Here is a 27,020-nt window from a genome sequence, read left to right on the forward strand (position 1 = left end):
AGGGCCTTCAATCTTTCCCTCTCATTATTTTCCTAACCTGAAAGAGCCGTGGGGAGTTGTTGTTCACTCCACCAGGGAAACCTAACATGCAGTTTAACGTAAGTTTCCACAATGGGGGCAAGCAGTGGCCGCCCTGTGGCTATTTTAGGTCTGGAAAACCTTCACTCCCTGAGAACAGTGACCAGGGTGGAACTTTTACACCCTATCTGTTAACAAGAGTTAGGGTTGCACCCAGTGGTGGGATTCAGCAGGTTCGCACCACTTCAGCAGAACTGGTTGTTAAAGTGATGCTTGTAAACAACCAGTTGTTACATTATTTGAATTCCACCACCAGAAATGGTTGCTGAATGATTTGAATCCCACCACTGGTTGCACCCATGAAAAGTTCATGTGCCGCTAGGCCCTGAGCCATAAATCTCACTGGCTGACTTTAGATCCATCACTTTCACTCAGATTAACCTTACTCACATGGCTGTTGTAAAAACAGAAGAAGAAGAAGAAGAAGAAGAAGAAGAAGAAGAAGAAGAAGAAGAAGAAGAAGAAGAAGAAGAAGAAGAAGAAGAAGAAGAAGAAGAAGAAGAAGAAGAAGAAGAAGAAGAAGAAGAAGAAGAAGAAGAGTTTGGATTTATATCCCCCCTTTCTCTCTTGCAGGAGACTCAAAGGGGTTTACAATCTCCTTGCCCTTCCCCCCTCACAACAAACACCCTGTGAGGTAGGTGGGGCTGAGAGAGCTCCGAGAAGCTGCGACTAGCCCAAGGTCACCCAGCTGGCGTGTGTGGGAGTGTACAGGCTAATCTAAATTCCCCAGATAAACCTCCACAGCTCAGGCGGCAGAGCTGGGAATCAAACCCGGTTCCTCCAGATTAGATACACGAGCTCTTAACCTCCTATGCCACTGCTGCTCCTTCTGCGGACAAGAAGTGGGAAAGGCATGCTTCCTCCTTGGAAGAAGGACCAGATAAATATTTATTAGATAGTCTAATAGCTTAAGTGAGTTCCAGAACTAGTTCCAGTGTCTCACAATAATGATTTTTGCTGTGTTCACTACAGAAAAGAAGCAGCACCAGCAGTGGAAAGCAGACCACCACCCAGACCACCTGGAATGGATGAACAATCTAACAGAACATTCAACAATGGGAAAAATTGACATTTTTGATACATCGTAGACCCTCCACAGTGGATGAAAGAAAATGGAAAGCTTTTTTGGATTATTTAAAACAGTGACTCGGATAATGAGAGGCAATAAAGGAACGTAATCCCTAAGGAGAAGGATAAACTATTGAACCTGAATTTTAAAATTTGTGGAGCCTTAACAATTATGATTGGAATGATAATAGATGGAAGCAAACTTCATGTGTTATATCAGTTGCAATGATGGGTTTTAATTCTATGCAAAATAAAAAAAATGAAAAAGGATAAACGAAGAAAAGAAGCAGCAGGAGGTTTAGCCATGCTGGCAGCGCATCTGCTTACGCTGCATCAGCACCTTAAACCTTGCAGAGCTCTGCTTTCAGTCCACGCTCCTCTTACAATCAACACGTATTACATGTTGACAGGTAAGCTTGTCTTTTTTTTTAAATCCATTTATTTCATAATATTCAATACAGGAGACTATGTAATACAAAACATATAATGCAATATCTATCAGCTAAGATTTGATAATCTACACAAGGTAGATTCTTTAGCATTATTTCTATTCCAACAAGTAATGAAGACCAGACTTCTATAAACATATCTTGTTTCTCTTTTTAACCAGTGAAATAAAGGGTCAAAATAGCCAATTATGAGGACTCATGCTCATGGAGATGACTCTAATCCTCTAGAAATGATTTTGGGGAATTTGTGGAAAGGCAGTTTTACATTGCTAGACTCAGGCAGTGGCATAGTGCCAAGGGGACAGGGGGGGTGCACGATGCACCAGGCACGTGCCGGTATGGAGGTGTGGCAGGGCATTCCGGGGGCATTCCGGGGTGGGGCAGAGGTGGGCAGAGCAGGGGCGCAGGGCACATGCATGCTCCGGGCGCAGTTCCCCCTCACTCCAACCCTGGACTCAGGCCCCACGTTCTGCCCAGGTCAATGCGCATAATTCTTTTGTTGCCCTTTCTCAGTTCCTAACAGACAGAGAATTTCTATAGAAGTGGGCCAGCCACCATGTTTCATCACATGGAAAATTCTTAGCAAATTGGGACAACCTTGCTCTAATGAAGCTGTAGAAGGAAGCTTAGAGTTTCTAGAATTCTCACGTCCCCATATGTTCCAGTACTGAGGGGTATCCTCAGCAAGATTCACTACCTTTGCAAGATTCATTACCTTTGAGAATCACTACCTCTCTCCATATTGCCCTGTTAGGCCCCTCCGCTCCTCGGAGGAGGACCTATTAGTGATCCCTGGCCCCAAAATTATCAGGCTAGCCTCTACAAGGGCCAGGGCCTTCTCAGCCCTGGCCCCTACCAGGTGGAACAGGCTCCCAAGGAGATCAGGGCCCTGCGAGACGTGCAGTTTTCGCAGGGCCTGCAAGATGGACCTGTTCTGCCAGGCATTTGGCCAGCCTGGATAGGCACATCCACCATTCCATCTGGCCTCCCGTGGACGCAGAGATGGGGAGGGGAAGAAGTATGATGCCGTCTGCTTTAATTTTATGGTTCTGGTTTTATTATGTTGGGGGAGTGGAAAATCACCCCCACACACAAACCTAGACTGGCCTGGGCCTGATCCTTTACCCGGAAGTAAGCTCGGTTGCTGGCAATGGGGCTTGCTTCTGAGTAAACCCTCCTAGGGTCATGATTCACCCATTCAAAGCATCACACGATTGTTTCACCAAGCTTACTCCCGAGTAACATGCGCCTTTGTTAAATTGCCGGATTGGCCCTTTGCGATAAATGAGTGGGTTTTGGGTTGCAATTTGGCCACTCCCCCTAGGGGGAGGGCGGCTTACAAATTTAACAGACAAACAAACAAACAAACAAACAAACAAACAAACAAACAAACAAACAAACAAACAAATGCCTGCCTGCCTGCCTGCCTGCCTGCCACCAACAGAAAAGCCAAGCCAAGAAGCTGAAGAGGTTTTCATCATGCAGTTGGCTGGAAGCCTCTTAACTGGAGAAGTTTATCCTTCGGAGCAGTCTTTTTTTTTTCTCATGTGGAAGGGATTATGCCTCTTGTGATTTGGTGCTCCTTTAAGTGGCCCCAGCTCTATAAATAATGCTTTGAGAGAGGAACGATTTAGGTGCTGAGCACAAGGGCGATTGCAGGGAGCTTAGAAAGCACCTGAATTTTCGCAGAATCAATTAACTGCGACCTTTTTCCGTATGTCTCAACCACTCGTGTGCATGATTAATATTAGGAATATGATATCTTGGAAGAATGCCAGTTAAGCAAGGGACTACATATTTCAATTAATTCCAACAGCCATCTCACTTTGGCACATATTTAAACATGACTGCCAAGTGAGACAACCAATATATCTGCCAATAGGTGCCATAAAGACTTGACTTTAATAATCCAGTCGGATCTTCTTTAAAAATGACATCGTTTTAAAAAATATGGGTTCTACTGAGCCTAAATATAATTTTTATTATCATTGTCGCATCTTCGCCCTAATGTACATTATCTATACTTAGTATCAAAAGGCAACTGTGCACACACTTGCTGGTGGTGTGTCTGATTGAACATTGTGGGATTTACTTCTGATTGGACTGTCAAGCTTTTAATATGGGGGACAGCCTTTGCTCAAAGACAGAGCACACACCCATGCAGAAAATCCCAGGCTTAGTCCCTGGTGTAAGCCCTCTGACCAATCCTATAAAATATATATATTTCTCACAGCAGTATATTTTCCTTTAAAAATCATATTGGCAAAAGCCAGTTGCCAAAAGCACTCCTATGGGTGTAGGTAGCCGCATGATCACCTGACCACAGCCAAAAGGTCAAAACTACTTTAACAAAAGCTAAGATAATGAGTTACTCCAGCATAACTTGGAGGCCTCATTTGAGTCACGAGAATGCTTGATTACCACACCTTGCTATAGAAACTGTTAAAGACAAAGAAGATGGAAAGCTACATTAGCATCAGTTGCTGAATTTCACTATCTCTTCTAGCAACAGATGGTTCCTTCCTTGCATTTCCCCAACCTATAGATATGATCTCCTTACAAGAAGATCCCATCCTGAATCAATCAAGCCTCATTCAAATCTGAATACTGAAGGCAAAGACTGTAAGAGTTACTTTGCATAAAGCCATTCTGTGCTTCCTGATATAATCTAGGACCAATTGACTCCCATTGTCCCAAGGCGTAGAATAATAGAAGAGTCGCTAATTAGCTCACCCAGGAAGCCCAGCATGGGAAATTCCAGAGAATTTAGAAAAAGGAAACTTAAAACTCACTTGTTCCCGCCTCTTCCTGGGCAAAAGGGTATAAAAGCTCAGGTCACCCCAACACATGTGCTCTTGGCCACATGTTCCTCTCTTGGTCATGTTGGTCTTGAGACACAATATTGTCTTCACTGGGTCTCTGTGCTGGCGTGGATTCCCTGCCTTCTACTTCTACTCTTCTAAGAATCGTTAGGTAACGTATTACCCCACAAAAAAACCCCTCCCTCTCTATCTCCAATCTATATTTTTAACACCTTTCTATATCTCAGGAACTTGAATGTATGTGCCCTTGTGTCTTACTGTGTGTGTGTATTTTTAAACAAATTTATATAAAGCATTTAAATTCAATTTGGACTCTTGCTTCTCTGTGGAATATTCATTGCCAGAATTCATTCCCCGTATTATATAGTCTAAAAGATCTCCTCTCGGCCCCTCTCCTGATCTGCCAATGTGAGTGTTCATTCCCCTTTGCTACTTTTATGTGAGCTGTTACACTTTTTAGCAGCTGGTGGAGAATCCTATCCCAAAATCCCCTTCCCCTGTTAAGGCCGCAACACTGGTGTATATAGTCAGAAGAACTCACGTTAACCAGGATTGGGAAATAGCCATATCTGCCAAAGAGTCCTTGCCAGCCAGAGTAATTGGACTGAAATAGTTGGACCAATGGTCTGGCTTAGTATAAGACAGGTGCATATTCTGAAAGAGTGATTGTGGCACAGAGGGAGAGTAGATGTTTTACATGCAGAATGCCCTAGGCTCTGGACCCAGTAATTCCAGTGAAATGGACTTCAGATGGCAGAGCAAGGGATGATCACTTTTTACCCTGGATATTTTTTTTCCACATGAATAGACCGCAGATCCCCAAAATGGTGCCTGTGGGCACCATGAGGCCTGCCGACCCCTGTCCTGGTGCCCACTAAGTATTTTTCGAAAGTGGGTGGAGCCAGGCATGACTTTTGCCCAACAGAGCTTCTGATTGGCCATGCATATTTTAAAAAATCCTGTTAACAGAACTTCTACCTGCAATGTTGAAAAGTTACTATTAGCGTTAAACATACGCTCTCTCCCTGACATCTCCAATTCCTACTGCAGCCATTTTATGATGGCATCGTGACCCTGCGTCAGAATTTCAGAAGATGTCCATAAGCTCAAAAAGGTTGGGGACCCCATAATTAGACAATAATGAGTTGGACAGCCAGTGGTTGGATTCTTTTATGGGGTGGTTTCATATGTTCATAAAAGAATTACAGAATGAGCCAAGATGCTTTCTGAAAGTCAGTGATTTTCACTGCAAATAGGAAGCTGTCTTCCTCTAGTCTTCAAGCAGGAAGAAGCATCAGGGCTGTTTTTCAGTGTCAGCTCATTTCAGTGTAGCCACGGAACACATTTTTAGTGCCAGGACTTGTCATAAAAGCAGCAGTAATCAAGAAGTGTGCCTTTGGGCATATAGACAACACATTTTTTACAGTCGCTGAATAACCGTACCCATCTTGGTGATCCAAAGTAAGGATTAGTGCATCAGAAGCACGACTTCTTGCCAGATCTGAGCTTTGGCACTTCCCATCATGCTCCTCAAGAATATTCAGAAACACAGTAGCTTGATTTTGCAATAGTAAGATCTGTTGAGTGAACCCACCTGCCGGAAACACAGGTGGAAACAATAGGCAACATTAACTCCAATCTGTGAACAATCATAAAGGACCCTTCGGAGTTATGCAATACTAGCCAATGTACTTTTTATCATGGGATTTGCCACAGAAGGAAATACAACATTAATATATATTAATATATTAATATGGTAATATATATTTTAAAATAAGTATTTATTGTATTTTCTGCACAAACCTTTTAAAATGTTTTGAGGCAGAAAATAAAAAAATAATTCCTCCATGGAGTTCTGCATTGTTTTTACCTCCCTTTGGTTCCTAAAACATTTTATTGGCAGCCTCAAAATGCTTTAAATGAATGCCCTTTTGAAACAATTCTTTAGTTGAAGCATTTTCAAAATGGCTTCACTGGACTGTGTGGTCTCTTGTAAGGTTTCCCACACCTCTCTACTGTTCCCAGACTTCCTTCCTAGTACAATTTTCCCAGCTCACTCCTTGCCCCTTCCCTGTTTGTTTATAGCATTTCTGATTGTTTGTTAAATGGGGGGGGGGTTATCTTTGAAGGATCACGTATACACAGTATGGGGAATTGCAGCATGTTCTCAAAAAAAGAGCAAGGAGAGGTCACAAAATGGCAGTCAGGAATCGTTTCGAGGGTGTGAGTATGGACATACATCATGGTAAAGGGGGGATTGAAAACACTCTGCAAACATTTTACAAGTGTTTTACAAATGTTTTACAAACATTTTAGGGGATTTGTGTGAGCCCCTAGGGGGATGGCAGTGTATAAATTGAATTAATAATAATGATAATGATGATGATGATAATAATAATGATAATATAATAATATATAATATAATGTAATATAATAATAATATAATAATAATATAATATAATAATATAATAATAATAAAAGACCACCCTACTCAGCTCTGCACGCATTATTCGTCGATACATCACACAGTCCTAGATGCTTGGGAAGTGTCCGACGTGTGATGTAATACAAAATCCAGCATATTCATCTTGTTTGCTGTGTATAACTGTTTTGTATCAATAATAATAATAATAATAATAATAATAATAATAATAATAATAATAATAATAAATGGGATATATTTCAATGTTAAAATGCCTAAACTTATATTATCTTGCCCAACTGGTCAGCATTATTATCCCCTATGGAAGGGTGAAACTGAGAAAGGGTAGCTTGCCTAAAGAACTGTGGCAGAAATGAGATCTGAACCAGGAACTCCTCCAATTCATTCTTGCTGCCACAATACAAGGAACAGAACTGAAAGCGGTTGCTCTTACAAAGTGGTTGCTCTTAGCAATTACATGTGCCTAACATCTATGACTGAACCAAATGGTCAATGGACATCTTGTCCTGGTGCATCCCTGGTGCTTGTGCAGTGTCATTATTTAGTACCCTATACTTGCTCAGCAGAGGGGAAATGTATATCAAAAAAAGAACCAACATCAATGCGCAGAGGGCATAGAGTCCATAGCACCTCCACCACAATGCACCAGTCATGGAATGATATGACAACAATATTTGCATGAGAACCATAGATGGAAGTAGCCGATCAGTGCCTTCCAGTTGACAGGTAGACTGGAAGGATCTGGATTTTAGATGCAATAGTTCTAAGAAATCCAGAATCAGCAGTGTGAGTAAGCCATTATGATATTTGAAACAGCCTCTCTCCCTCCTTCCATCCTCTTTCCCATCCAACCCCCACTCAGGCATTGTAACTCCCAGCCTGGCTCCCGCCACATTCCTTATCCTCTCATCCATGCTCCTCTGCTCACTTGGAACCTTGCTTCATTCTCTGTGAGTTCTGTTCTTAGAGATACAGCAGAGTTGTCATCAGGCTAACATTACACCAGCAGATTGGTGCAGCTTAGGATGCCGACTAAGCCTCGGTTCGCCACAACACACCCTAACACCACCATCTCTGTTTTATCATGATGCTGGTGTGTCTTGGTACTGGAATATCTCCAGATACATTTAACACCAGTGTACCTTCAAGTAAGGTGACCATCAGGTTAAGTTTTCATCAGACAGTTATAAGGCCATGCTGTAAATGAGGCGGTTGTTTTTATATGAGGTTGGCCAATCCATTTCAACCAAATTTTCTGCTGAACAACAACAAAAGGGGGGGGGGGATGACAATATTTTCCCCCCAAGGCGTGGTTCATAGTTCACCATACTTGCTGATGTTCTAGTTCATAGAATTTGTCAGTTTTGTAAGTGGTTAGGAAATTAAGTTGGAAAGAGAGATGGAATAGTCCATCTCTAAAAAGGCCTGTTTTTATTTTGTATACATCAAACAGGTTCTTCACCCACAAAATGCTATGCTGGAATGAAGAGCTGTCTGGTAATCTGGAAGTTATAAAGCACTTTCTTATCAAAACTTTCCATGCCACAGTTATTAAAATATGTTGTCTTTGGTTCATATGCATGAGTTGATATTTTCTTATGTTTAAAAACAGAACCATAATTTATATCTAGGAGCAAAATGAGAGAGAAAATTAATAAAAGAACCAAAATATGCTGTTTAATGTCCCAATGTCTTTCAAGAAAAAACAAACACCCTTTTTGTTAGGGATAATATATGTTGGGAAGGGCTATGTAAGTAAATTTCTGTTTCTTTGAAGCAGATGATAAAAATAACAAATCCAAAACCTTAGGGAAAAAAAGTTAAAAGATGGTTTATATGCACTTTATGAGAGTTACTTGTGTTGAACCAGAATGTATTTATATTAACCATTATTAGGCAGATTCTACTTCAAATTCTCCCTGTACAGAGTTTGTAGTGTTTTGAAAAACAGAATCTTGCTATTGGAATACAGTGTGGAGCCAATATTACGTAGGGTTTAAAGTACTGAACTCTGACTGAATTCTCACACACCTCTTTGGTGGTTGGTTAGGTTCTCTGAGCTGAAACAACTTCACAGGGCTATCGTGAGGATAAATTTAGATAACCCCATGAATGGTGCTCCTTATAGGAAGGGCAAAATATATATATTCTGTAACAACAGTAGTTCTTTGTCACATGGCTGATACCAGCTCTGTAAAAAAATACACTAACTTTCATCATTTTCCATAATGAATGTTCAGAGATCAGTCATTCAAGGATTCACAGTTTATATGACCATAAGCCCATCTTGACAATAGATGCCGAATGTCCTTGATAGTGCTTTACATTTTTTTTAGTAACCATTTTGCTATGTTGATATGATAGAATCCAGCACATCAAATCAACAAGTCCCCACTGGAGAGCTCTACAAGAGGATGCATTTTCGGCTTGGGGTGATGTCTCTCTTTAAAAATTCTGATCCTTGCCAATTAAAAAAATCCAAGTCTCTCTTTGCTTCTCTCCAAATAAAGGTTAAAGTATCCCAGAGCATAAGTATCCTTTAATGAAGTAATTATGAAATTTGTATTATGTAATGAGGCAATATGTTCTAAGAATAAATATTTATGAAGCGACTCTGAGGACAGCCATTGTGTTTGATTAAACTTCCATATCCCATATGTTCACAGTGAAATATCAAAATAAGGAGACTGAGAGATGAAGAGATGAAGCTGTTGGTGCAACTTTCTACAAAATGCCTCAGGAGGATATTGTGCAGCTATTTTACTTATCTGTAAGCAAATTCATTTCTGATAACATTTCATTTACCAACAAGAGGTCAATGCCAGGTGTCATAGGTGCCACCAAAGACACGCTTGGTATGTCTTGAAAAGTCCAGGTTAAATATTGAGCACTTTCAGTTGAAGCATTCCCATGATAAATCTTCTGCTCTGACACTAATGAAGTAGCTTCTTGCACTAGTGAATGGAGATATAAAGTTTCTTGCAATGCCACTGTATTTTACATTGTGATACTAGATGAAATATCCTGTAGCTGAAGTTACCTGGGTGATGTTTCACCAAACAGATGTGCACACATTGGTGGTACAACTAGATAATTGTGAGCACTTTTGCTGCAGCCTAGAGGAGCTTGACCTGTAGAGCATTTTTCCCCTGCTTTTGATCATTTATATATTTGTGGTCTCCTTCGCATTAAGTGTACATACTCCTCAGGTTTGATTATTGGTTAAGCACACATTTTCCCCTTTTGGAACTCACCACACTCTCAGATCAGAAAATCCCTGTGGCTTTTGATACCTGTTAGTGCAACTTTTTCTCTCCCTTACAGGAAAAGTGAACAAGATCCATGTGCGTTAGGCTTTCTTTGGGTTCTCTTGCTCCTCCCCACCTTCCCTTGCCCACATCACAGTAGTTCTTTCCCACCATTTCAGAACAATCAGAAGGACTTCTTTTATTTTATTTTAATGCTGAAGGTCCATCACTGAAGCGATGGACCTTGTGTTAAACTGGCATGATCTAGCACAGGGGTAGGGAACCTGCGGCTCTCCAGATGTTCAGGAACTACAATTCCCATCAGCCTCTGTCAGCATGGCCAATTGGCCATGCTGGTAGGGGCTGATGGGAATTGTAGTTCCTGAACATCTGGAGAGCCGCAGGTTCCCTACCCCTGATCTAGCATTACTTCACTAGACCAAAGATGGCAGAGGGAGAAAAAAACCTCCCCAAATAGAGGTTGCATGGAAACAAAGAAGCACAAAATGGCCGACTGGCTCAGGAGTTTCCTTTTCTTTAAAGACAAATTTCTCCTGACTCATACATGCACAGAACTGGGGGAATGGGAGATCGTGTGTCTGAGACAACATCCCACCCTGCCTATTACTTTAATGTGGCAAGCAAGTTCCTGAGATTGGCTGACTGCCAGGGTGGCTAACTGTTGGCACACAGATTAGCAAATGCAAGAAAGCTGAACCAGGTCGACAGCTAGCCATGGGAGCATGCTCCATTGGTCAGGTCCCCCTCCATTAGCTACTCACCACTAGCTTCAGATGATTGCCACTAGCCAGCTCTGTGAATGCATCTGAGTAGTCGTTAAGAGCAGGTGTACTGTGATCTGGAGGAACTGGATTTGATTCTCCGCTTTGAGCTGATCTGGTGAACCAGATTAGCTTGTGCACTCCCACACATGGCAGCTGGGTGACCTTGGGCTAGTCACAGTTCTTCTGAGTTCTCTCAGCCCCACCCACCTCACAGGGTGTTTGTTGTGAAGGGGGAAGGGAAAGGAGTTTGTCAGCCCCTTTGAGTCTCCTATAGGAGAGAAAGGGGGGATATAAATCCAACTTTTCTTCTTTCTTCTTCTTCTTCTTCTTCTTCTTCTTCTTCTTCTTCTTCTTCTTCTTCTTCTTCTTCTTCTTCTTCTTCTTCTTCTTCTTCTTCTTCTTCTTCTTCTTCTTCTTCCCTCCACCCTCCCTGTCTCTGAGAAGCCTCTATGGGGCTGAATAGACTTATGTAACCCAATCTAATCTGGATGTTATCAGGGCATATACCACAGAGGCCAGAGCTTTTCTCCCTAGGAAAGGCCATGGCTGGCTCACCATCTGAAGCTTGTCAAAATCACCCCTTGCTGCCACTGGCACCTGGTTATCAAACAGGAAGCCTAGGTCCAGCAACACTGCCAAACTATGGACCTGTTCCTTTAGGGGGAGAGCAAGCTCATTCAGAACAGGGAATATATCATTTCTTGGGTCAAATCTTCCTTTCAACAGTACAACCTCATTTGTCAGGATTCATCCATTCCAAGCTGTGCCCCCTCCCAGCACCTATATTTCCAGAGCCTTTCTGGGATGAGCTGGAAAAGCAAGATATAGCTGAATGGCAGCATTTATATATTGGTGGCTACTCAGCCCAAATCTCTGGATAACTTCTCTCAGCAGCTTTATTTAGACATTGAAAAGCATGGGGGACAAGATAGCATCTTGCAAGACTCCATAGGCCAGAAACAAAGGTGCAGAGAAGCAATCCCTTTTGAGGTAGTACTGAAACCTTTGAGGTAGTACTGGAACCATCGCAGATCAGAACCCCTCTGTCCAAATCCTGAAAAATGGTTCCAGTATGATACAAAGATTAGCGATATCAAAAACTGCCACGATGTCCAGGAGAATTAACTGGGTCACACTCACTCTTCAATCTCCCAGAGTATCTTATCCACCAAGGCAACCAAATCAGCACCCTGGTACCATCCAAACCTGTCCCTGCTAATGTACAGTCCAAGTGAATATGAGGAATGTACAGGAATGGATATGAGAGGCTATGTCTGCAAAGTCTGACAAAAATAACGATAAAACCCTATAGGTTCCTGATTACCCAATGCAGATAAGATGTTGGTGTAAAAATATTGTTTCTTTGTTGTATTGCCACATTGGCAGAAGCACCAACCATATCAGCAGCAAAACCAGTTAGATCCATCAGGCTATTGGGAGCAGATCATCTTAATCAACCTCTGTGGAGTCTTGATATCCTTGCAGGACTAAATCCTAGTAGGTAGTGATCTGTCCATGACAAGTCTTCAGCCCCCCCCCCCCAAAAAAAAAAAAACCCCACAAAACTTTAGATTATCTTCTTTTTGCCCAGAGCAGAGTAACAGATCATGAGTGTAGCCTGTGTTTCGTGGTGCTGGTTACTACCTGAGAAAGGCCAATTGTTGTAATGGAGAGCAAGAAATTCTGAGCTGCTCCCTCAGCATGGGTGTAGAATTCCCCCAAAACAACCACCTCTGAGACCCTCCATCAGCTCAGGAAGGGTGAAGGTTGGGCAGCAGGATGGACTGTACATCAACAGAATCCCAAATCCTGTCTTTCACTCCCAACACTGGATACACTAAAAACCAGCAGAGTCCCAGCCAGGGCATTGAGTCTGATTAGACTATAGCAATACTTCCTCTCCACCTGTCAGGCTTAGGCTGATGCATCACTGAATACCCCAAGGGGCTGTGGGAGAGGTTACCTTGTCTCAGTAATATATGGTAGGTCAGCCCTCTGATCCAGAATTAAATCCTGGCCAGCTTCCTTTTTTGCATGTAACTGACCTAGCACTTGAAAGCAAAATATTATACAAATCTTTAGTATTGTCGTTGGGAGAAAGACGAGTTTGGATTTATACTCTGCTTTTCTCAACCATAAGGAGTGTCAAAGTGATTTACAAACTTCTTCCCTTCCTCTCCCCACAACAGACACCTTGTGAGGCAGGTGGGGCTGAGAGAGTTCTAAGAGAACCGTGACTAGTCAAAGGTCACCCAGCAGGCTTCATGTGTAGGAGTGGGAGAAACAAATCTGGTTCACTAGATTAGAGTCCATCACGCATGTGCAGGAGTGAGGAATCAAACCTGGTTCTCCAGATCAGAGTCTATTTGCTCTGCACCACACTGACAAGGTCAAGATTTTGGAGACAAGGTCAAGATTTAAGTGGGGGTCCAGAAGAAAAATAGCTGCCAATGCTGTTCTGCAAACATTTGTGCCAGAGTTTGTACCTATGTTGAGGAGCTGTACGTGAATAGGTTGAAGACGCCTCTGGATTCACCATCGTGTCTTCAGGTGATCGTTTGATTTTTGAAACAGTACATCACTGGTGTATGACCATGCCTTCCAATGATACAAAAACCAAGAGGCCCAATGTTTGGCTGGAAGCATTAACCATTCACTTGAGTGTTGCTTGCAACATGCTAATTAAAGTCCTCCTGTAAATTATAGATCAACTCCCGCGTCCCTAACAATAGGCTCCGTGCTTTCCAGCTTTCTCTGAGCCTTTCCACCAGCTCTCATTTTTTTCCCAGCAGGGGTTCTGTGTTTTGGCTTGTGGTATTGCTAAGATGGAAGAGGCAATAAATTACCCTTATTACCTTAATCATCACAAGATTGCTGAATAAGCTTCACTCCATCATACAGAAATCACATCCCAGGAGCTGCTGAAGCTTTTTAAGACCGGCTGGTGTTTCCAAGGAGCAAGGATATGAGTCAATCAATATAAAAAGGCATTACGATTGCACGGAGTATCATGTGCAACAGACTCCTTGCATATAGTTCAGGCTCTGATTGTATCTCTGGAGAGTTTACACATCTGATGTGAATTAATACAGTAATAGGATCCTTGGAGGCATTTTCATTGCAAATTGCAAATGCAAATCATGGCGACGGACCGTTTTTCTTCGACTTCTCTCACAAAACACATTTCTCGCATCAGGTTCTCACTCTCCATTTTGTTCCAGGGCTTGGAATTGTGCTCAAATGGGACAGCATTGTGAAGGCGAAAATATGCAGATTGCCTAATGACGGAAATTGGCCATTGTGATCAAATGCAACAGGAATTTGCAGTATGACCGGCAGCTCGTCCCAAGAACCATCTTTTTTGCCAGCCTCCTCTGAAATATGGAAGCAAACCAGTAATTAGAGAGGCTGCAATTTTCAACCTGACTGGCGGCTTTTACACGTTACATTAGCAATTCATTTTGGTGCATTATGCTCACCACAGGGTCCTGCTGTCAGTTACCAATTAGGCTCGTTATCGGTGGTAGCAGTACAACTTAGTTGGCCATGGCCCAAAATCACCCTTAATATATCACTTTGTCAGTAGTAAGGCACATAGGTCTCGCCTAAAGCGCCCTGCTGGGACAAAGATAATTTCAGCAAAAAAATGAAGGCATCAGATATTCCGTTGACATGGTTCCCGTTACAAATGATGTCCCTTTTGATCTTTGCCGTTCTCATTAGAAAATATAAACAAGGGAGGCGATTTTGCCACACGAACTACAGCATCTAACTATTCGTGTCATGTGCAATTTTAGATCCGCACATCAAGCCATGCTGACTTTGCCCTCTGTTCACCAGATGTACAAATTCACAGCAAGGGCATGTGCTTTCTTAGTACACATGAACAAATGGAACAGCCTAATAATGAATCAGACAATTGATCAAACTAAGCCGGTGTGCTTCAGAATGGCAGTGATCTCTAGAGTCTTGGGTGGAGATCTTTCTCACCACCTTTTACTTGAGCCCTGTAACTGGAAATGCTGGGGATTGAAGCTGGGACCTTCTTCATGTAAAACAGAGACTACCACTAAGCCATGACTGTGGCTCTGGTTCTATGGAATGGGCTGCTAAAGAAGATGCAGTAAACAAACACTCTCTAGGGCGGTTTCCGCATGACCAAAAAACAGCACCCTAGGGACGGAAAAAACACCGTCCCTGGGGCACTGTTCGCACAGCTGTTTGTCCATTTGCTGGCCCTCGAAACGGCGGGAAAACAGTGCTTTTGAAACTTGCTCAGGGAGCGATTTTTTTCCAAAAGCGCCGTCTTCAGTGCGAACTGCACTGGCATGAGGGCGCTGCTTTTGGCCCCTCTGGTGTGAGGAAAACACTTACTTTGCTTCCTGTGCAGCTCCGTACGGCTGGAAAGACATGCTCACGCTGCCCTCCGACTCCTGGGGGTCAGAGGGCAGCGAGGATGTGTCTTTCCAGTTGTACGGAGCTGCACAGGAAGCAAAGTGTTTTCCTCACACACTGGGCGGCTCTGTGCGAAGCCGCCCCTGTGGGCAGTGGCGGCATTGAGACTGCCCGCACGAGACCGTGCGAATGGTCCCGATGCTCCACCGGATTCATTTAAGACAGTGGGAGGCCGCTGCCTTTGGCTGTGCAGAAATGGCCAAGTATTTTTCAGGGCCATGCTAAACTACTTTCATGAAGCCTTTGTTAGACTTGTCTTGATGGTTAGCTATTTTTTTTATTAAGCATCTGGATTTTTTAAACCTTGCTTTTAAATTAACAAAGATGTGAAAATAACTAATTGGATTTTTAACTTTTATCTGCTTTTCTGTCAACTGCTTTGAACATGAGAGAACATTGGATATAACTCATAAATAAATCCACCAGAAAGGTCCCTTTTCACAGTCTTAGGTACAAACCCCACAAGAATGTGGTTCAACAGTGACATTTTTTTCAAATGTTCTCTGAATATTGAGAGATTTTGTGGTACAACAAAACCAAATGAAACATCTCACCACAACAAAGTTGTACTCTGGTTCTGAAATGTCTTCCTTCATGGACCGGTTTAATCCAGCAAAATTAGTCTTAACCCTTTCTACAACCCGTGCAAAGCTAACTCTGCAGGCTCTCTGCTTATGTACTAATGTCCTGACACCCCCCTGACGAGAAACAGATAAACAACTGGAGGTATTAAACATGTCAGCTTCCAGTTGAGGTTTATCAACTCCTAGAGATGAGTTGATTATCATCACAGGACAGTTCAAAGATGAAGAACATTATCAACCTTGGCAGTACCATTTCCAATGACAGCTCTTTGGCTTGAGAGACATCAAAGGGATACAAAAGGAAAGCCAGGCTTTTGAAATATTTTGCCACAAGGATACTTCACCAGCACACACTCAACTGTCAACAAAACTGAGCATCACTTTTACACGGGTGTGAAATATGGGGAGATGACTGCAGGCACATCAAACAACTTGAAAAGATTTCACGTGCGCTATCTTGTAGGTCTCCTGGCAAGATAAAGTGCCAGATTTCACAGCCGTTGAGGGAACAAGAAATAATATCAAGGCACTGATAATTAAAGGTTAGCTGATATGTGCATTAAAATGACTGATTAATGTAAAACTTCCTGGCTACGGTTATGGCACAGGACACATTCTTCTATGTGGTCATCTCAAGTTCTGCTATTTGGCCACCTGTTATGATTGTAAATATTGTGTAAGTGGACTGATGCCTGTTAAAGTTAATGCAGCAATAAGTAATATTTAGCATTTGTGATAATACCAGCAGCAGGCTAGGTGCAGTACAGAACACATACAATATCCTTTCCCCTTGAAGACTTGCGAGCCCTATTGCACCTGTCTCTATGGTTATTTATTTTGTTTTATTACATTTATATCCCGCCCTATCCCTGTAGGACTCAGGGCGGGTCACAACATGTGTATTTATATGTATTCAGCCCCAAGACTGACTTTATAGTGAGTTTGATCTAGTTGCTAACCTGTTGAGCTGGGCTGGGCAGGAAGAGAATCAATGGGAGCATAGTGTCTAGATTGAGGGACGAAATAGCACCACTCTATTTTGCATTGGTCAGACCTCGCCTGGAATACTGAGTCCAGTCCTGGGCACCACAATTCAAAGATAGTGACAAACTGGAACATGTCCAGAGGAGGGTGACCAAAATGGTTAAAGGCCCCGATTTCATGCCGTATGACTGTGGTGGCGAACCTTTGGCACTCCAGATGTTATGGACTACAATTCCCACCAGCCCTTGCCAGCATGGCCAATTGGCCATGCTGACAGGGGCTGATGGGAATTGTAGTCCATAACATCTGGAGTGCCAAAGGTTCGCCACCACTGCCGTATGGGGAGTGGCTTAGGGAGCTAGGTAGATTTAGTCTGGAGAAGAGAAGGTTGAAGGGTGGCATGATAGCTATGTTTAAATATTTGAGAGGATGCCATGTTGAAGATGGAACAAGCTTGTTTTCTGCTCCAGAGACTAGGACCAGGAGTAATGGGTACAAGAGATTCCACCTAAACATCAGGAAGAACCTCCTGACAGTAAGGGCTGTTCGACAGTGGAGTACGCTGCTTTGTAGGGTGGTGGAATCTCCTTCTTTGGAAATTTTAAAACAGAGGCTGGATGGCCATTTGTCAGGAGTGCTTTGATTGTGTGTTCCTGCACGAGAGGGGGTTGTACTCGATGGCTCTTGCGGTCTCCTCCAACTCTATGATTCTATGATCTCAAGATTAAAATAACTGAAATAAAAACAGAGACGGATTGTAATGTGCTCAATGACTGTATTATAACGTTACATTTTAAACTTTCATCACCAGGAACTGACAGTTTAAAAAGAATATAATTTCTCAGGTTTCTTTTAAAAAAAAAATCAGCCAGTACACAAGATATTTCCCCATACTATTGCAAATATATTTGACACTTCAGAGTAAAAAACCATAAACCCAGCCCCACCCTCCAAATAACAGAATTTTGTTGCACAGAGGTAACTTCAAAGTGATGCTGTTTAAGAGGTATTAAACAAACATACACAACTACACAGGATTGCCCCCAAAACTATTTTTTTTTTACAAAAGTTGCAATTAGTTGACAATGAAGCTCTGAAATCATCAAAATTGGTCTGTGTTAGAGCAAAAGAAAGGTTGGCATTATCAAGTAAGGTGTCCTACTGACTTAAATATCTGACCCTTGTAAATGTACTTTTGGGACAAGAATCTAAAGTGTTCAGATTAACCAGTGCTGCATTATAGGGTTACTCTGAACTGAAAACAATGGAACTTATATGTATACAATTTGTACTCTGTTGCATCTTAACATTTGGTGGGAGTTGAGGGCTACCATTAAAATTATGGAAAATATCTTGATTTGTTAAACAAACAGATTTCTGAAAAGTGATAGTGATATTTCAAAACTGAGTATTTACTATGATCCCAGAAACCTCAAGTATCTCTGAAGACTTAAAGTCAAAGAAATAATTGGTTGCCCCCAACTACAGGTCTTAAGAGGAAATAGGTCTGGGAGAGTACACTGTAAACTACTCTCAGCCACAAGCAAGCTTTGCCATGCATTTATGAGGATGAAATGTTAAATTTCACTCCTTTATTGGGTGTTCATGTGTGGACTGCTATTCTAAATGTTATCGATGTGCATAGGACAAGGAGATGGTTCTGAGTGAAGGAAATCTAACTGGGTGCCAACAGTAGTGCATAGCAGAATGACGTTCTCAAACAGCGAACAAAACAACTATGGAATGCATCTGACCATCCAGGGACTACATAGGGCAGGACTCGCCTGCTTTTCCTACTGAGCTTTGCAAAATTTTGTTTCTGGAGATGAACAGACCCTTATGTCCAGCAGAAGGGACCAAGCAGAAATCTCCAGTGGAAATGGAGGAATGATGCCCTGTGAAGTAAAAATCCATTCCACTGCAGGAGCTGCACAGTGGGATCAATGCCTATAAAAGGAGGCAACAACCAACTGGCCCCCATTTATATTTCCTCAGTTACTAACCTGCACTAAGAGAGCATTCTCTTCTTGACAGCAACAACGTGTTTAGGTTTCTGTGGATTCAGAACAAGCAAGACAAGCAGGAGAACTGGAGCTCTGAAGCTTTGTTCACAAGGACCTGCAGGAGAGTTACTGGAGAGGCAATGTAGCTATTTGTACCTTAGAGGATCTTTTACAAGAGAAAAAAAAGATATTCTGACACATGCGAGGTAAGGAGAAGTTTCTACAGCTTCCCTAAATAGTTAATATCATGGCGCGTCAATATTCTTACCATTTCACTTGAGCAAAGGTGCTTAGATTGAAGTGGAATGCAGAGGAATAGGAACCAGCATAGCTGGGTGGGATGTCTACAAAACTGTGAAAGGTAGTGATTGAAGATAATGGTGCTTGCTTTAACACACTGTATAGACACAGCTACAATTTCTTTCTTTTTTTAAGGTACTATACACATTTCCACTAAAACTGGCACGTTCCAAGTACACAGAACGAAACAGTTATGCATGTAACAAAATTTGCTATTTTTGTTCTCTTATATTGTTCAAGCCTAGAGCTCCACCCAGGACTGGTTTGGATTACTGTTTTTCCAGCAGTGTCTGCCATAAACGTGGCCATCCCTAACTGGGTTCTTGTACTGGCAAGTTTGTGAATTTGGAAACCACAGGTCATCGTGGCAGCAAATTCTGCTAGAAAATGTGCCCACAAAATAAGAGAAGTTGAGGCATCTGGTTCAAATGTCATGGATGCTCGTAAGAGGGCATATGGGGAGGAGATTTAGGAAGAATCCAACATCTAATAAAGCATCCTCTGAGCTGACCCCTAGTTGAACGGAGGTTTTAAGAACTAACGATAAACCCCGGTCAAATTAAAGATAAGATTTGTAATCAAAAAGACACTTCTGAAGTTCCTGAGTTTTTCATTGAGTTATGTTTTGTGGAGGGGAAGAGGAGAAGGGAATCTGCATTTAGCTAAATTGCACTCTGAGGTAGCCCATATTTTTTCTATATGTGGAAAGAAAGGCTAAACATTAAAGTTTACACAGTTATGTTATAACCTGGTAAATAGTGGTCAGTAGGAACAAGCAAGTTTTACACACTCTGATCAGCATAAAAAAGATATACCCCAAGCCTACCTACTTGAACACATTTTGGAGCTCTGCTTTTAGAAGTGGTTTGTTCAGAAATTCTTCATAGTGGTTCAATGTAAAAATAAGCAGCTTTGCACAAAAGAGCTTTACTTCTGGCAAGGTAAAATAAACTATATATAAGTTAATGGCTAAATTTAACATTTAAAATGTCATTTCTAGCAGGGGAAAGGAACTTGTAGGATCATAGCTGATTACGTATTACATGAAATGTACTGCACTTCCCTCTGAGCAAGCAGTAGAAATTGTGCCTTAAGTAATGACGAGCACCAAGCAATATCTTCCCGATGACCTCAACGCTGTTTGGAGGCATAGCTGTATGTATGCATCTTTGCATAACTATTTAATAACATAAATTTAGCTCCATTCTGTTCTTTTAAAGATTAAAAAAAACCCTGTTCTTAACACATGTAAGAAATGCAAATGACAAAATAACTAAGAATTATAGTCACATTACACTTTAAATTGTGAACGCTCATCGATGTTCTGTTACAATGGAAACGTATTTTCTGTGAAAAGATGTGTTAGATTCCTAAATGGTGTTTAAATGGTTTGCAAAAAGCTTCGGTGATTTTTTTGGCGTGTGAATACCTTGCGGCTTAATCCAGCAAGCCTTTGCTTTGAAGGGGCTTGAAGGATTGTTTCCTTTATTTACAAATATAATTTGATATGGGTTTTTTTTTCCGGCAACCCCCCCACCCCCAGTTATAAAATAAGGCAAGTGCAGTTCGGCAAAAGGTGCTATGATGTCCAGGCTACACATGAACTTGCTCACCTGGTAAACATGACAAGTGGTGGAATCATACTAGTACCCCAAAGTTTTTTGTTTATCGGCATTTTCAAAGAGAACACATAGCTGTCAAGTGATACAGTAACCCAACATAAAATTCAGAAAATACTCTTTTGACTTCATAAATACAAGCATTCTGTATTTACATATATCATCATCTATCATATTTTTTTTCTTTGAAAGACTATTTCTGCTTCCGTAGAGCACACGTCATTAAATTATATCAGTTTTTCAAAGTCAGACTGGGGTAGCAAAACTAAAAGATCACAAAACCATTAGAATTCTTTTCTGGATTTGATCTTTGCTGGAATCTGCTTCTGTAAAATTTCCACCCTCCAACCACCAGGCAGACTGCTCAAAAACATGTCAGGAAATGAAAAAAGGCTGTCGTTATAGTAATTAATATTATAGTTTTAAAAAATCTGTGATATATTTTGAGGTCATGTTCACAGATGCTTCAATAATTGCTTCAACATTTTGGCGTCTAAATTACTTACGTCACCTATGAGCATCAATCTATTGTTTCAAAATATTACACTTTAGAAAATATAGATTTTGTCCACCCAAATGAGTTTCATTTTGGCTTTGTGTTAACACATTTTTAACTCTAAACTCTTGAGTTAGAAAATGTTGTTCACCTTACACTTATTAATTCACCTAATACTTAACAATAAATTCTTACACAATGGGAGAAACTGAAGAACATTTTGTGAACTACAACTATTTGTATTTGTTATTAGAAAACAAAGACATCTTTTTTGCAATATGTAAACTAGTACTGGAAGTTTCTCCCTGTATTCAATTAAGAAAACAAAAGAATAGAACTTAAACCCAATCCCATTGCAGGATTTTTTTTCCATCATAGTTTTTCTGCTTAACGTGATTTTTCTGGGGAGGCACAGAAATATTTGTTATGAAACATACAACAATAGAAGCATATATAACCCCCTGAAAGAGGATGGCATGAGAATTTTGGTTCTTGAAGCCCACGGTGGTGGTTACCTAACTGCTCGCAGTGCAAGCTGAGATTGGATTCTTGACATTGTTTGTGACTTGCCTGAGTGTTGACCTCTTTCCCCTCTCTCCATAGAACCTCACAGTACAGTGCATTCCACACTCTCCACCAGTCACTTAGCATTCCACTAGTGTGGCTCCTGTAAACCACTGGTGGGAATATATTTGTTATAGGGCATTTATACATCTGAGATTCTGACTGTTAGCAGTAAGAACAGATATTTAATCCTGAGAAACAGCTATCTCCTTAACCCCAAAATATATTTCATACAGACTTTAGAAAAGCTGCAGCAGACTAGGTTAATCTTATCTGGGATGCAGCGTAATACTAGAAGCATGGGAGGGGCAATTTTTAGAGTCCACTAAAGATTATGTGACAACTATGACTAACTGCAGTCATCGGCCTTCTGGCCGATCCAGCAGTCACATGATCAAAATGGCAATTCTGTGTTGATTCTTTACAAAGTGTGTATGTGCGTGTGTACACGTACACACACAATTTCAGCCCGTACCTTGACCTGGGCTATCACAGCTTGTCTGAAATTGTTTTGAATATAAGGGAGTGTAAAAAAATGTTAAAATTCAGATTCAACTCTAATGAACCTGATTTGTTTTGATAAGTGTGGATATTCCCGAACCCCCATGTTGGGAATATCCTGGTTCCTGAAAAAAATGGGTCAATTAGATCCAAATTTGAATTTTACTGCCCATTTCCCCCTTCCGATCTCATCCCACTTACTTGATTGCAGGGCTGCAGTATTTGCCTCCGAGACCCGTGTGGAGCTTGGAAGCCATGGTGGTGGCTGGCGAAGCTTTGGAGTCCCAAGTGGAGCCCAGAGACAGTGGCAGCCTAGACAGAGCTGCATGCTGGGCTTGGCAGGACCTAACCTGGCTTACAGTTTTGTGTCACTTGCTGCCTCCGAGCCCCATATGGAGCCTGGAAATGGTGGTGGGGGAATTTTGCCCATGCCTGGACAGCTAGCAGGTAGGTAAGGAGGAGAAAGGGGATGCCCCAGTCTTTAAAAAAAATGGTGGTGGGGCATAAATTATGCCAGGATCTACTTTTTAGCTCCCTTTAAATTGCCACCATTTTTTGGGGGGGGAGACCCCCCTAAATACCACCCAGATATTTTTCAGTTTTTTTTCCAGTTTAGCTGTCCCAAACAAACCCCTCTATTTGAGTCCACCTTGATAATTAATTTCAACTAAGTTCATATTAGTATATTAGGTTTCCGAACCTTAGACAAAAGCAAAGGAATTTTAGAATTATCAAAATAGGACAGATAAGATTTCCCCCCCTCAAAATATCTGTATAAAGTTTATATAAGCGCTTAATTAGAAAATATATCTTTAAATATAGTTAAAAACATATTCTGCAAATGATATGGTTTCACTTTGGTACAATCCTATGTTCTCATTCTCTCTCTTTTTTTTTTTAAAAAAAATCTTTTTTTAGCAGTGATAAGCTATATATCTTTCTACCATTGAGGCTGTAGATTTGTGATAAAGTTTAACTGCAACCAAAATAGCTGAATCCATCATGCTTAAAACTTGAGATAAGATTCTAAGGAAATTGATGGGGACTATACAGTGCTTTCTCAAGCTTACAAAAAGGTCTCTCATGATGTGTGCTAAATCAGCTCATATCTGAATTCATTAATATGCAAATTTTTCCTATTTTTTTCCTTTCATGTCTAAATATGAGCTATAAATGGACTCTTGGTTGACCGATCTTTTGACGGTGCTCTTCTTCAGCACATACATATTCCGTTCACCTTAAATTTATACAAAGCATCTTCCCACACTTTGAGCAACAATCCAAGTTCCCCCGTGCAAACCCAACTGAAGTGAATGGGAATGGCACATGAGATCAATAGACTGCTGCCTCAGTTGCTAGCTTAGCAGCAGCCATAATACTAAAAAAGAGGATTTTTAACACTGATTGCAGTTCTTGAGAATTGCCGTAGTAAGTACAATAAGTGGATTTTTAAGGTAATAACTTTTGTAAGATACATATTTATTCTTCTCATCGTTGTTCCCTGGAATTCATTTAACTTTTATTTCTGGACACTGTTGCTCTTCATACATTGAAGCTCTTTCATAACACCTCTTTGGCATTGGGGAATTCATACTGCTGTGATAGATCCATTGTGGCGGGAACGTGACCTTTCCAATGTTATGCGTCTGTTATCTGGAATACAAAGGGAGGAGGGAGGAGGAAGGGGAAAAAGCAGAAAACAAAACAGAGTAAGATTCTAAAACATGAATATTGCGATGTCAAGGAGTTCTTAAGCAGTCCTGAAAATAATTTCACATGAATATATAAATAAATTACTAAGAGGCTGGATCAGAGAAGGTTCAGAATGCAGCTGCCAGGCAGAGTTCAAGAGTTCTGCAATCAGCAATAAATTACTTTCCTGATCAGAGAAGCCAGGGTGATAGAAGAATTGGAAGAATTTTGCAGCACTCTCCCCTTGGAAATAGCAGATGATAACTAAAATGCTGGGGAAAATGTTACTATATTAAAAAAAAATCCTCTAGGCCCAATAGCTTTGGGATGGAGGTAGGAATGTCACCATTTTGGTGACATAAAAATTCTCCAGCCATGACAGAGTGAAGTGGGGGAGATACAGACGAAACAGACACACACACCCACACACACACCCCACACACACATTTCCCCAATAGAAAGAGTAGATATAATCTTCAGTTTGATACTCTGTATCATCCGCTTCCCACATGTACCCTTCACAAGCAATGTTAACAGAAATTTAAGCATGAAAGATAATTTCACAGTAACCATTGTAATGAATAATCATCCAGGGCTCATAAACCCATCTAGAACTCACATACCTTCAGCGGAAACTTTTGAAAGGGGACAGACAGACAGGCAGACAGACAGACAGACAGACACAAAATTTGCTCCTCATCAAGAACATACTGAGTAAATTAAGCTGGTGTCCACTTTCCTTTTCCATAGTAGTATTTTCTCCCTAACTCCCAAATACTGAATCCCAAATCTTTTCTCACACAAGCTAAAAATCAGTGATTTTGCCAAGACAAGTCTTGCTGATCTGGATATGGCACACAAATATACTGGATATGGCATACATTGCCTATCCTATTGTCAAGGACAGATGAACACAAAAAGCCAGGAAAGCTCACAGTGGACTTACAGCTGCAACTGCTAATTACCATTAACAGTTTGTAGCTCTGTTGTCAGGAAAGAGAAGTTTATTTACTTAAAAATATTTATCTCCTACTTTCCTCAATGCTCAAGGTGGTTTACAAAAGACAAACATAGTTGACACATAAGGTGTTGGAAAAGGCCATCAAGTTGCAGCTAACTTATATTGACCCCATAGGGTTGTCAAAACAAGAGACAGTCAGAGATGGTTTATCATTGCCTGCCTTTGAGTAGTGACCCTGGCCTTCCCGCTTAGCTTCTGAGATCTGACAATCTCAAGTTAAAACTTCAACTCCTGCGAAAAGTATCACTACCAGTTGCCAATCAGAGGCATTCATTAGTTACTTTGGTCAAATTGCACCTTTAATGGAAGAGTGACCATGTGGGAGTTTTCCATACCATATCCAGAGGGCCATTCCAAAGTGCAGGCATGGCCACTGAAAATGAGCATGCAGCAGAAGTCTAGAAGGGATCTCTGAAATGGAGGGAACCACTAAAGGTTAGGTGCCTGATGACCTCAGATGGCACATGGAATCATAAGATGAAGGAAGTCATTAGATGAGAGTCAAAGGCCATACAAGACTTTAAAGGTTTGGATTATACTCAGAAATTAATAGTAACCAGTGAAACTGCTAAAGCCTAGGTAGAATATGACCATACCACAGACAACCTGTCAATTATCTTGCAATAGCATTCTGTACAGTTGAAGTTTCCATACAGTTTCCATGTATATGTATTTGCTTTTCTAAGAGCAACATTGGATCCAGTGCTTCTCCCACAGAAGTAGGCCATCCCACCATCAATTTATACTGGTGTTAATCCCATGCAATTGGTCTTCTCTACCAGAATAATCTCTGCCTTCTCTGGGTTCAGTTGCAGATTTTTCTCCCTCTATCACTTGACCATTGTCTCCAGACACTGGTTTAGCACCTATTCTTGCTCTTTCTGGTGGCTTGAATTGGAGATGTACATAGTTTGGGATCCTCTACATAATGGGTTTTAGTATTTATTAACTGGGTTGAAATCCCATGTAAATAGTTTGAAAGAATAATGTAGACACAAGACGATTTCTGTAGTCATCTAGAAAATGTAAAGACAGGATCCAGCTGGTAATCAGTTCTGACACCTATTTCATTTTGACTGCGATGAGGTAAAAATGTCTTGTATGAATAATGGCCCCTAACACAATGAATTGATTGATATAGATGAATAGGATCCTAGGAAGGGGATTAAGAAGGCTGAAGCATAACATTTCAGGAGTTTGTATAATGTGGGATAGAAATAGCCAGAGGATATTCTCAGTGGGATTATGCTGTTGACAGAATGCATAACCTGATTACTGAATTTTTAATTAACACCTGCAAGTCCTGCAGAGCTGTTAAAAATGAATATTCACTGTTGTGTAGATGGTTTAAATCACTGAAGAAATGGGAAAACATGGATCAGGGAGAGGCTCCCAGCTATGACTTTCCACAGAGGGAGGCCATCACAGTTTCTGAGAGAAACTCACACAGAATTTTGATTGAGACCTTTCCGGAAATTGATCAAACATGTAAACGGAATGTCCCCATTGAAATATGCATTAGACTTCTATTTTGTATGAATAAAAATGCAACAAGTTAAGAGTGCGTAAAACATGCATGGCCTGTGTTGCTAGTACTCATGCCCTGTGAACCATTTTTGCAAAAGATTTTGCATTGGGGAAGTGTTGAGGGACACATGGGAAGGAACCAAATATTCCTACATCTCTTGCTTTAGCTCTTGGGGATTTTACAAGGTATTAACTCTAGCATGGTCACATCCAAATATCTTTAGCAGGGCCAGATCTACATATTTTTGAAAGAGGTAAAAAAAACAAAATGATATTATGTTGGGTTTGGCATAGCAAGTTCCACCCAAACATTTACTGATTGGTTCCCCACCCTGGAACATGCACAATATATACCCCACTAAACACTCCCTTCTCACCGGA

At 41.2% G+C, this 27,020-nt stretch overlaps 1 protein-coding gene across 5 annotated transcripts in view; it reads right to left on the reverse strand.

Annotated features, from left to right (window-relative positions):
• Positions 1 to 17,674: 17,674 nt before the first annotated feature.
• DIAPH2 (diaphanous related formin 2) overlaps positions 17,675 to 27,020 on the reverse strand; it is a 413,545-nt gene continuing 404,199 nt past the window's right edge. For all 5 annotated transcript variants that reach the window (XM_048514791.1, XM_048514790.1, XM_048514789.1 and 2 more), the window contains one exon: positions 17,675 to 24,052. In XM_048514791.1, the coding sequence (XP_048370748.1) occupies positions 23,988 to 24,052 (65 nt within the window). In that variant the 3' untranslated portion in view covers positions 17,675 to 23,987. The remainder of the gene's footprint in view (positions 24,053 to 27,020) is intronic.

The sequence above is a fragment of the Sphaerodactylus townsendi genome, linkage group LG13, assembly GCF_021028975.2.
Source record: "Sphaerodactylus townsendi isolate TG3544 linkage group LG13, MPM_Stown_v2.3, whole genome shotgun sequence".
Taxonomy (NCBI): Eukaryota; Metazoa; Chordata; class Lepidosauria; order Squamata; family Sphaerodactylidae; genus Sphaerodactylus; species Sphaerodactylus townsendi.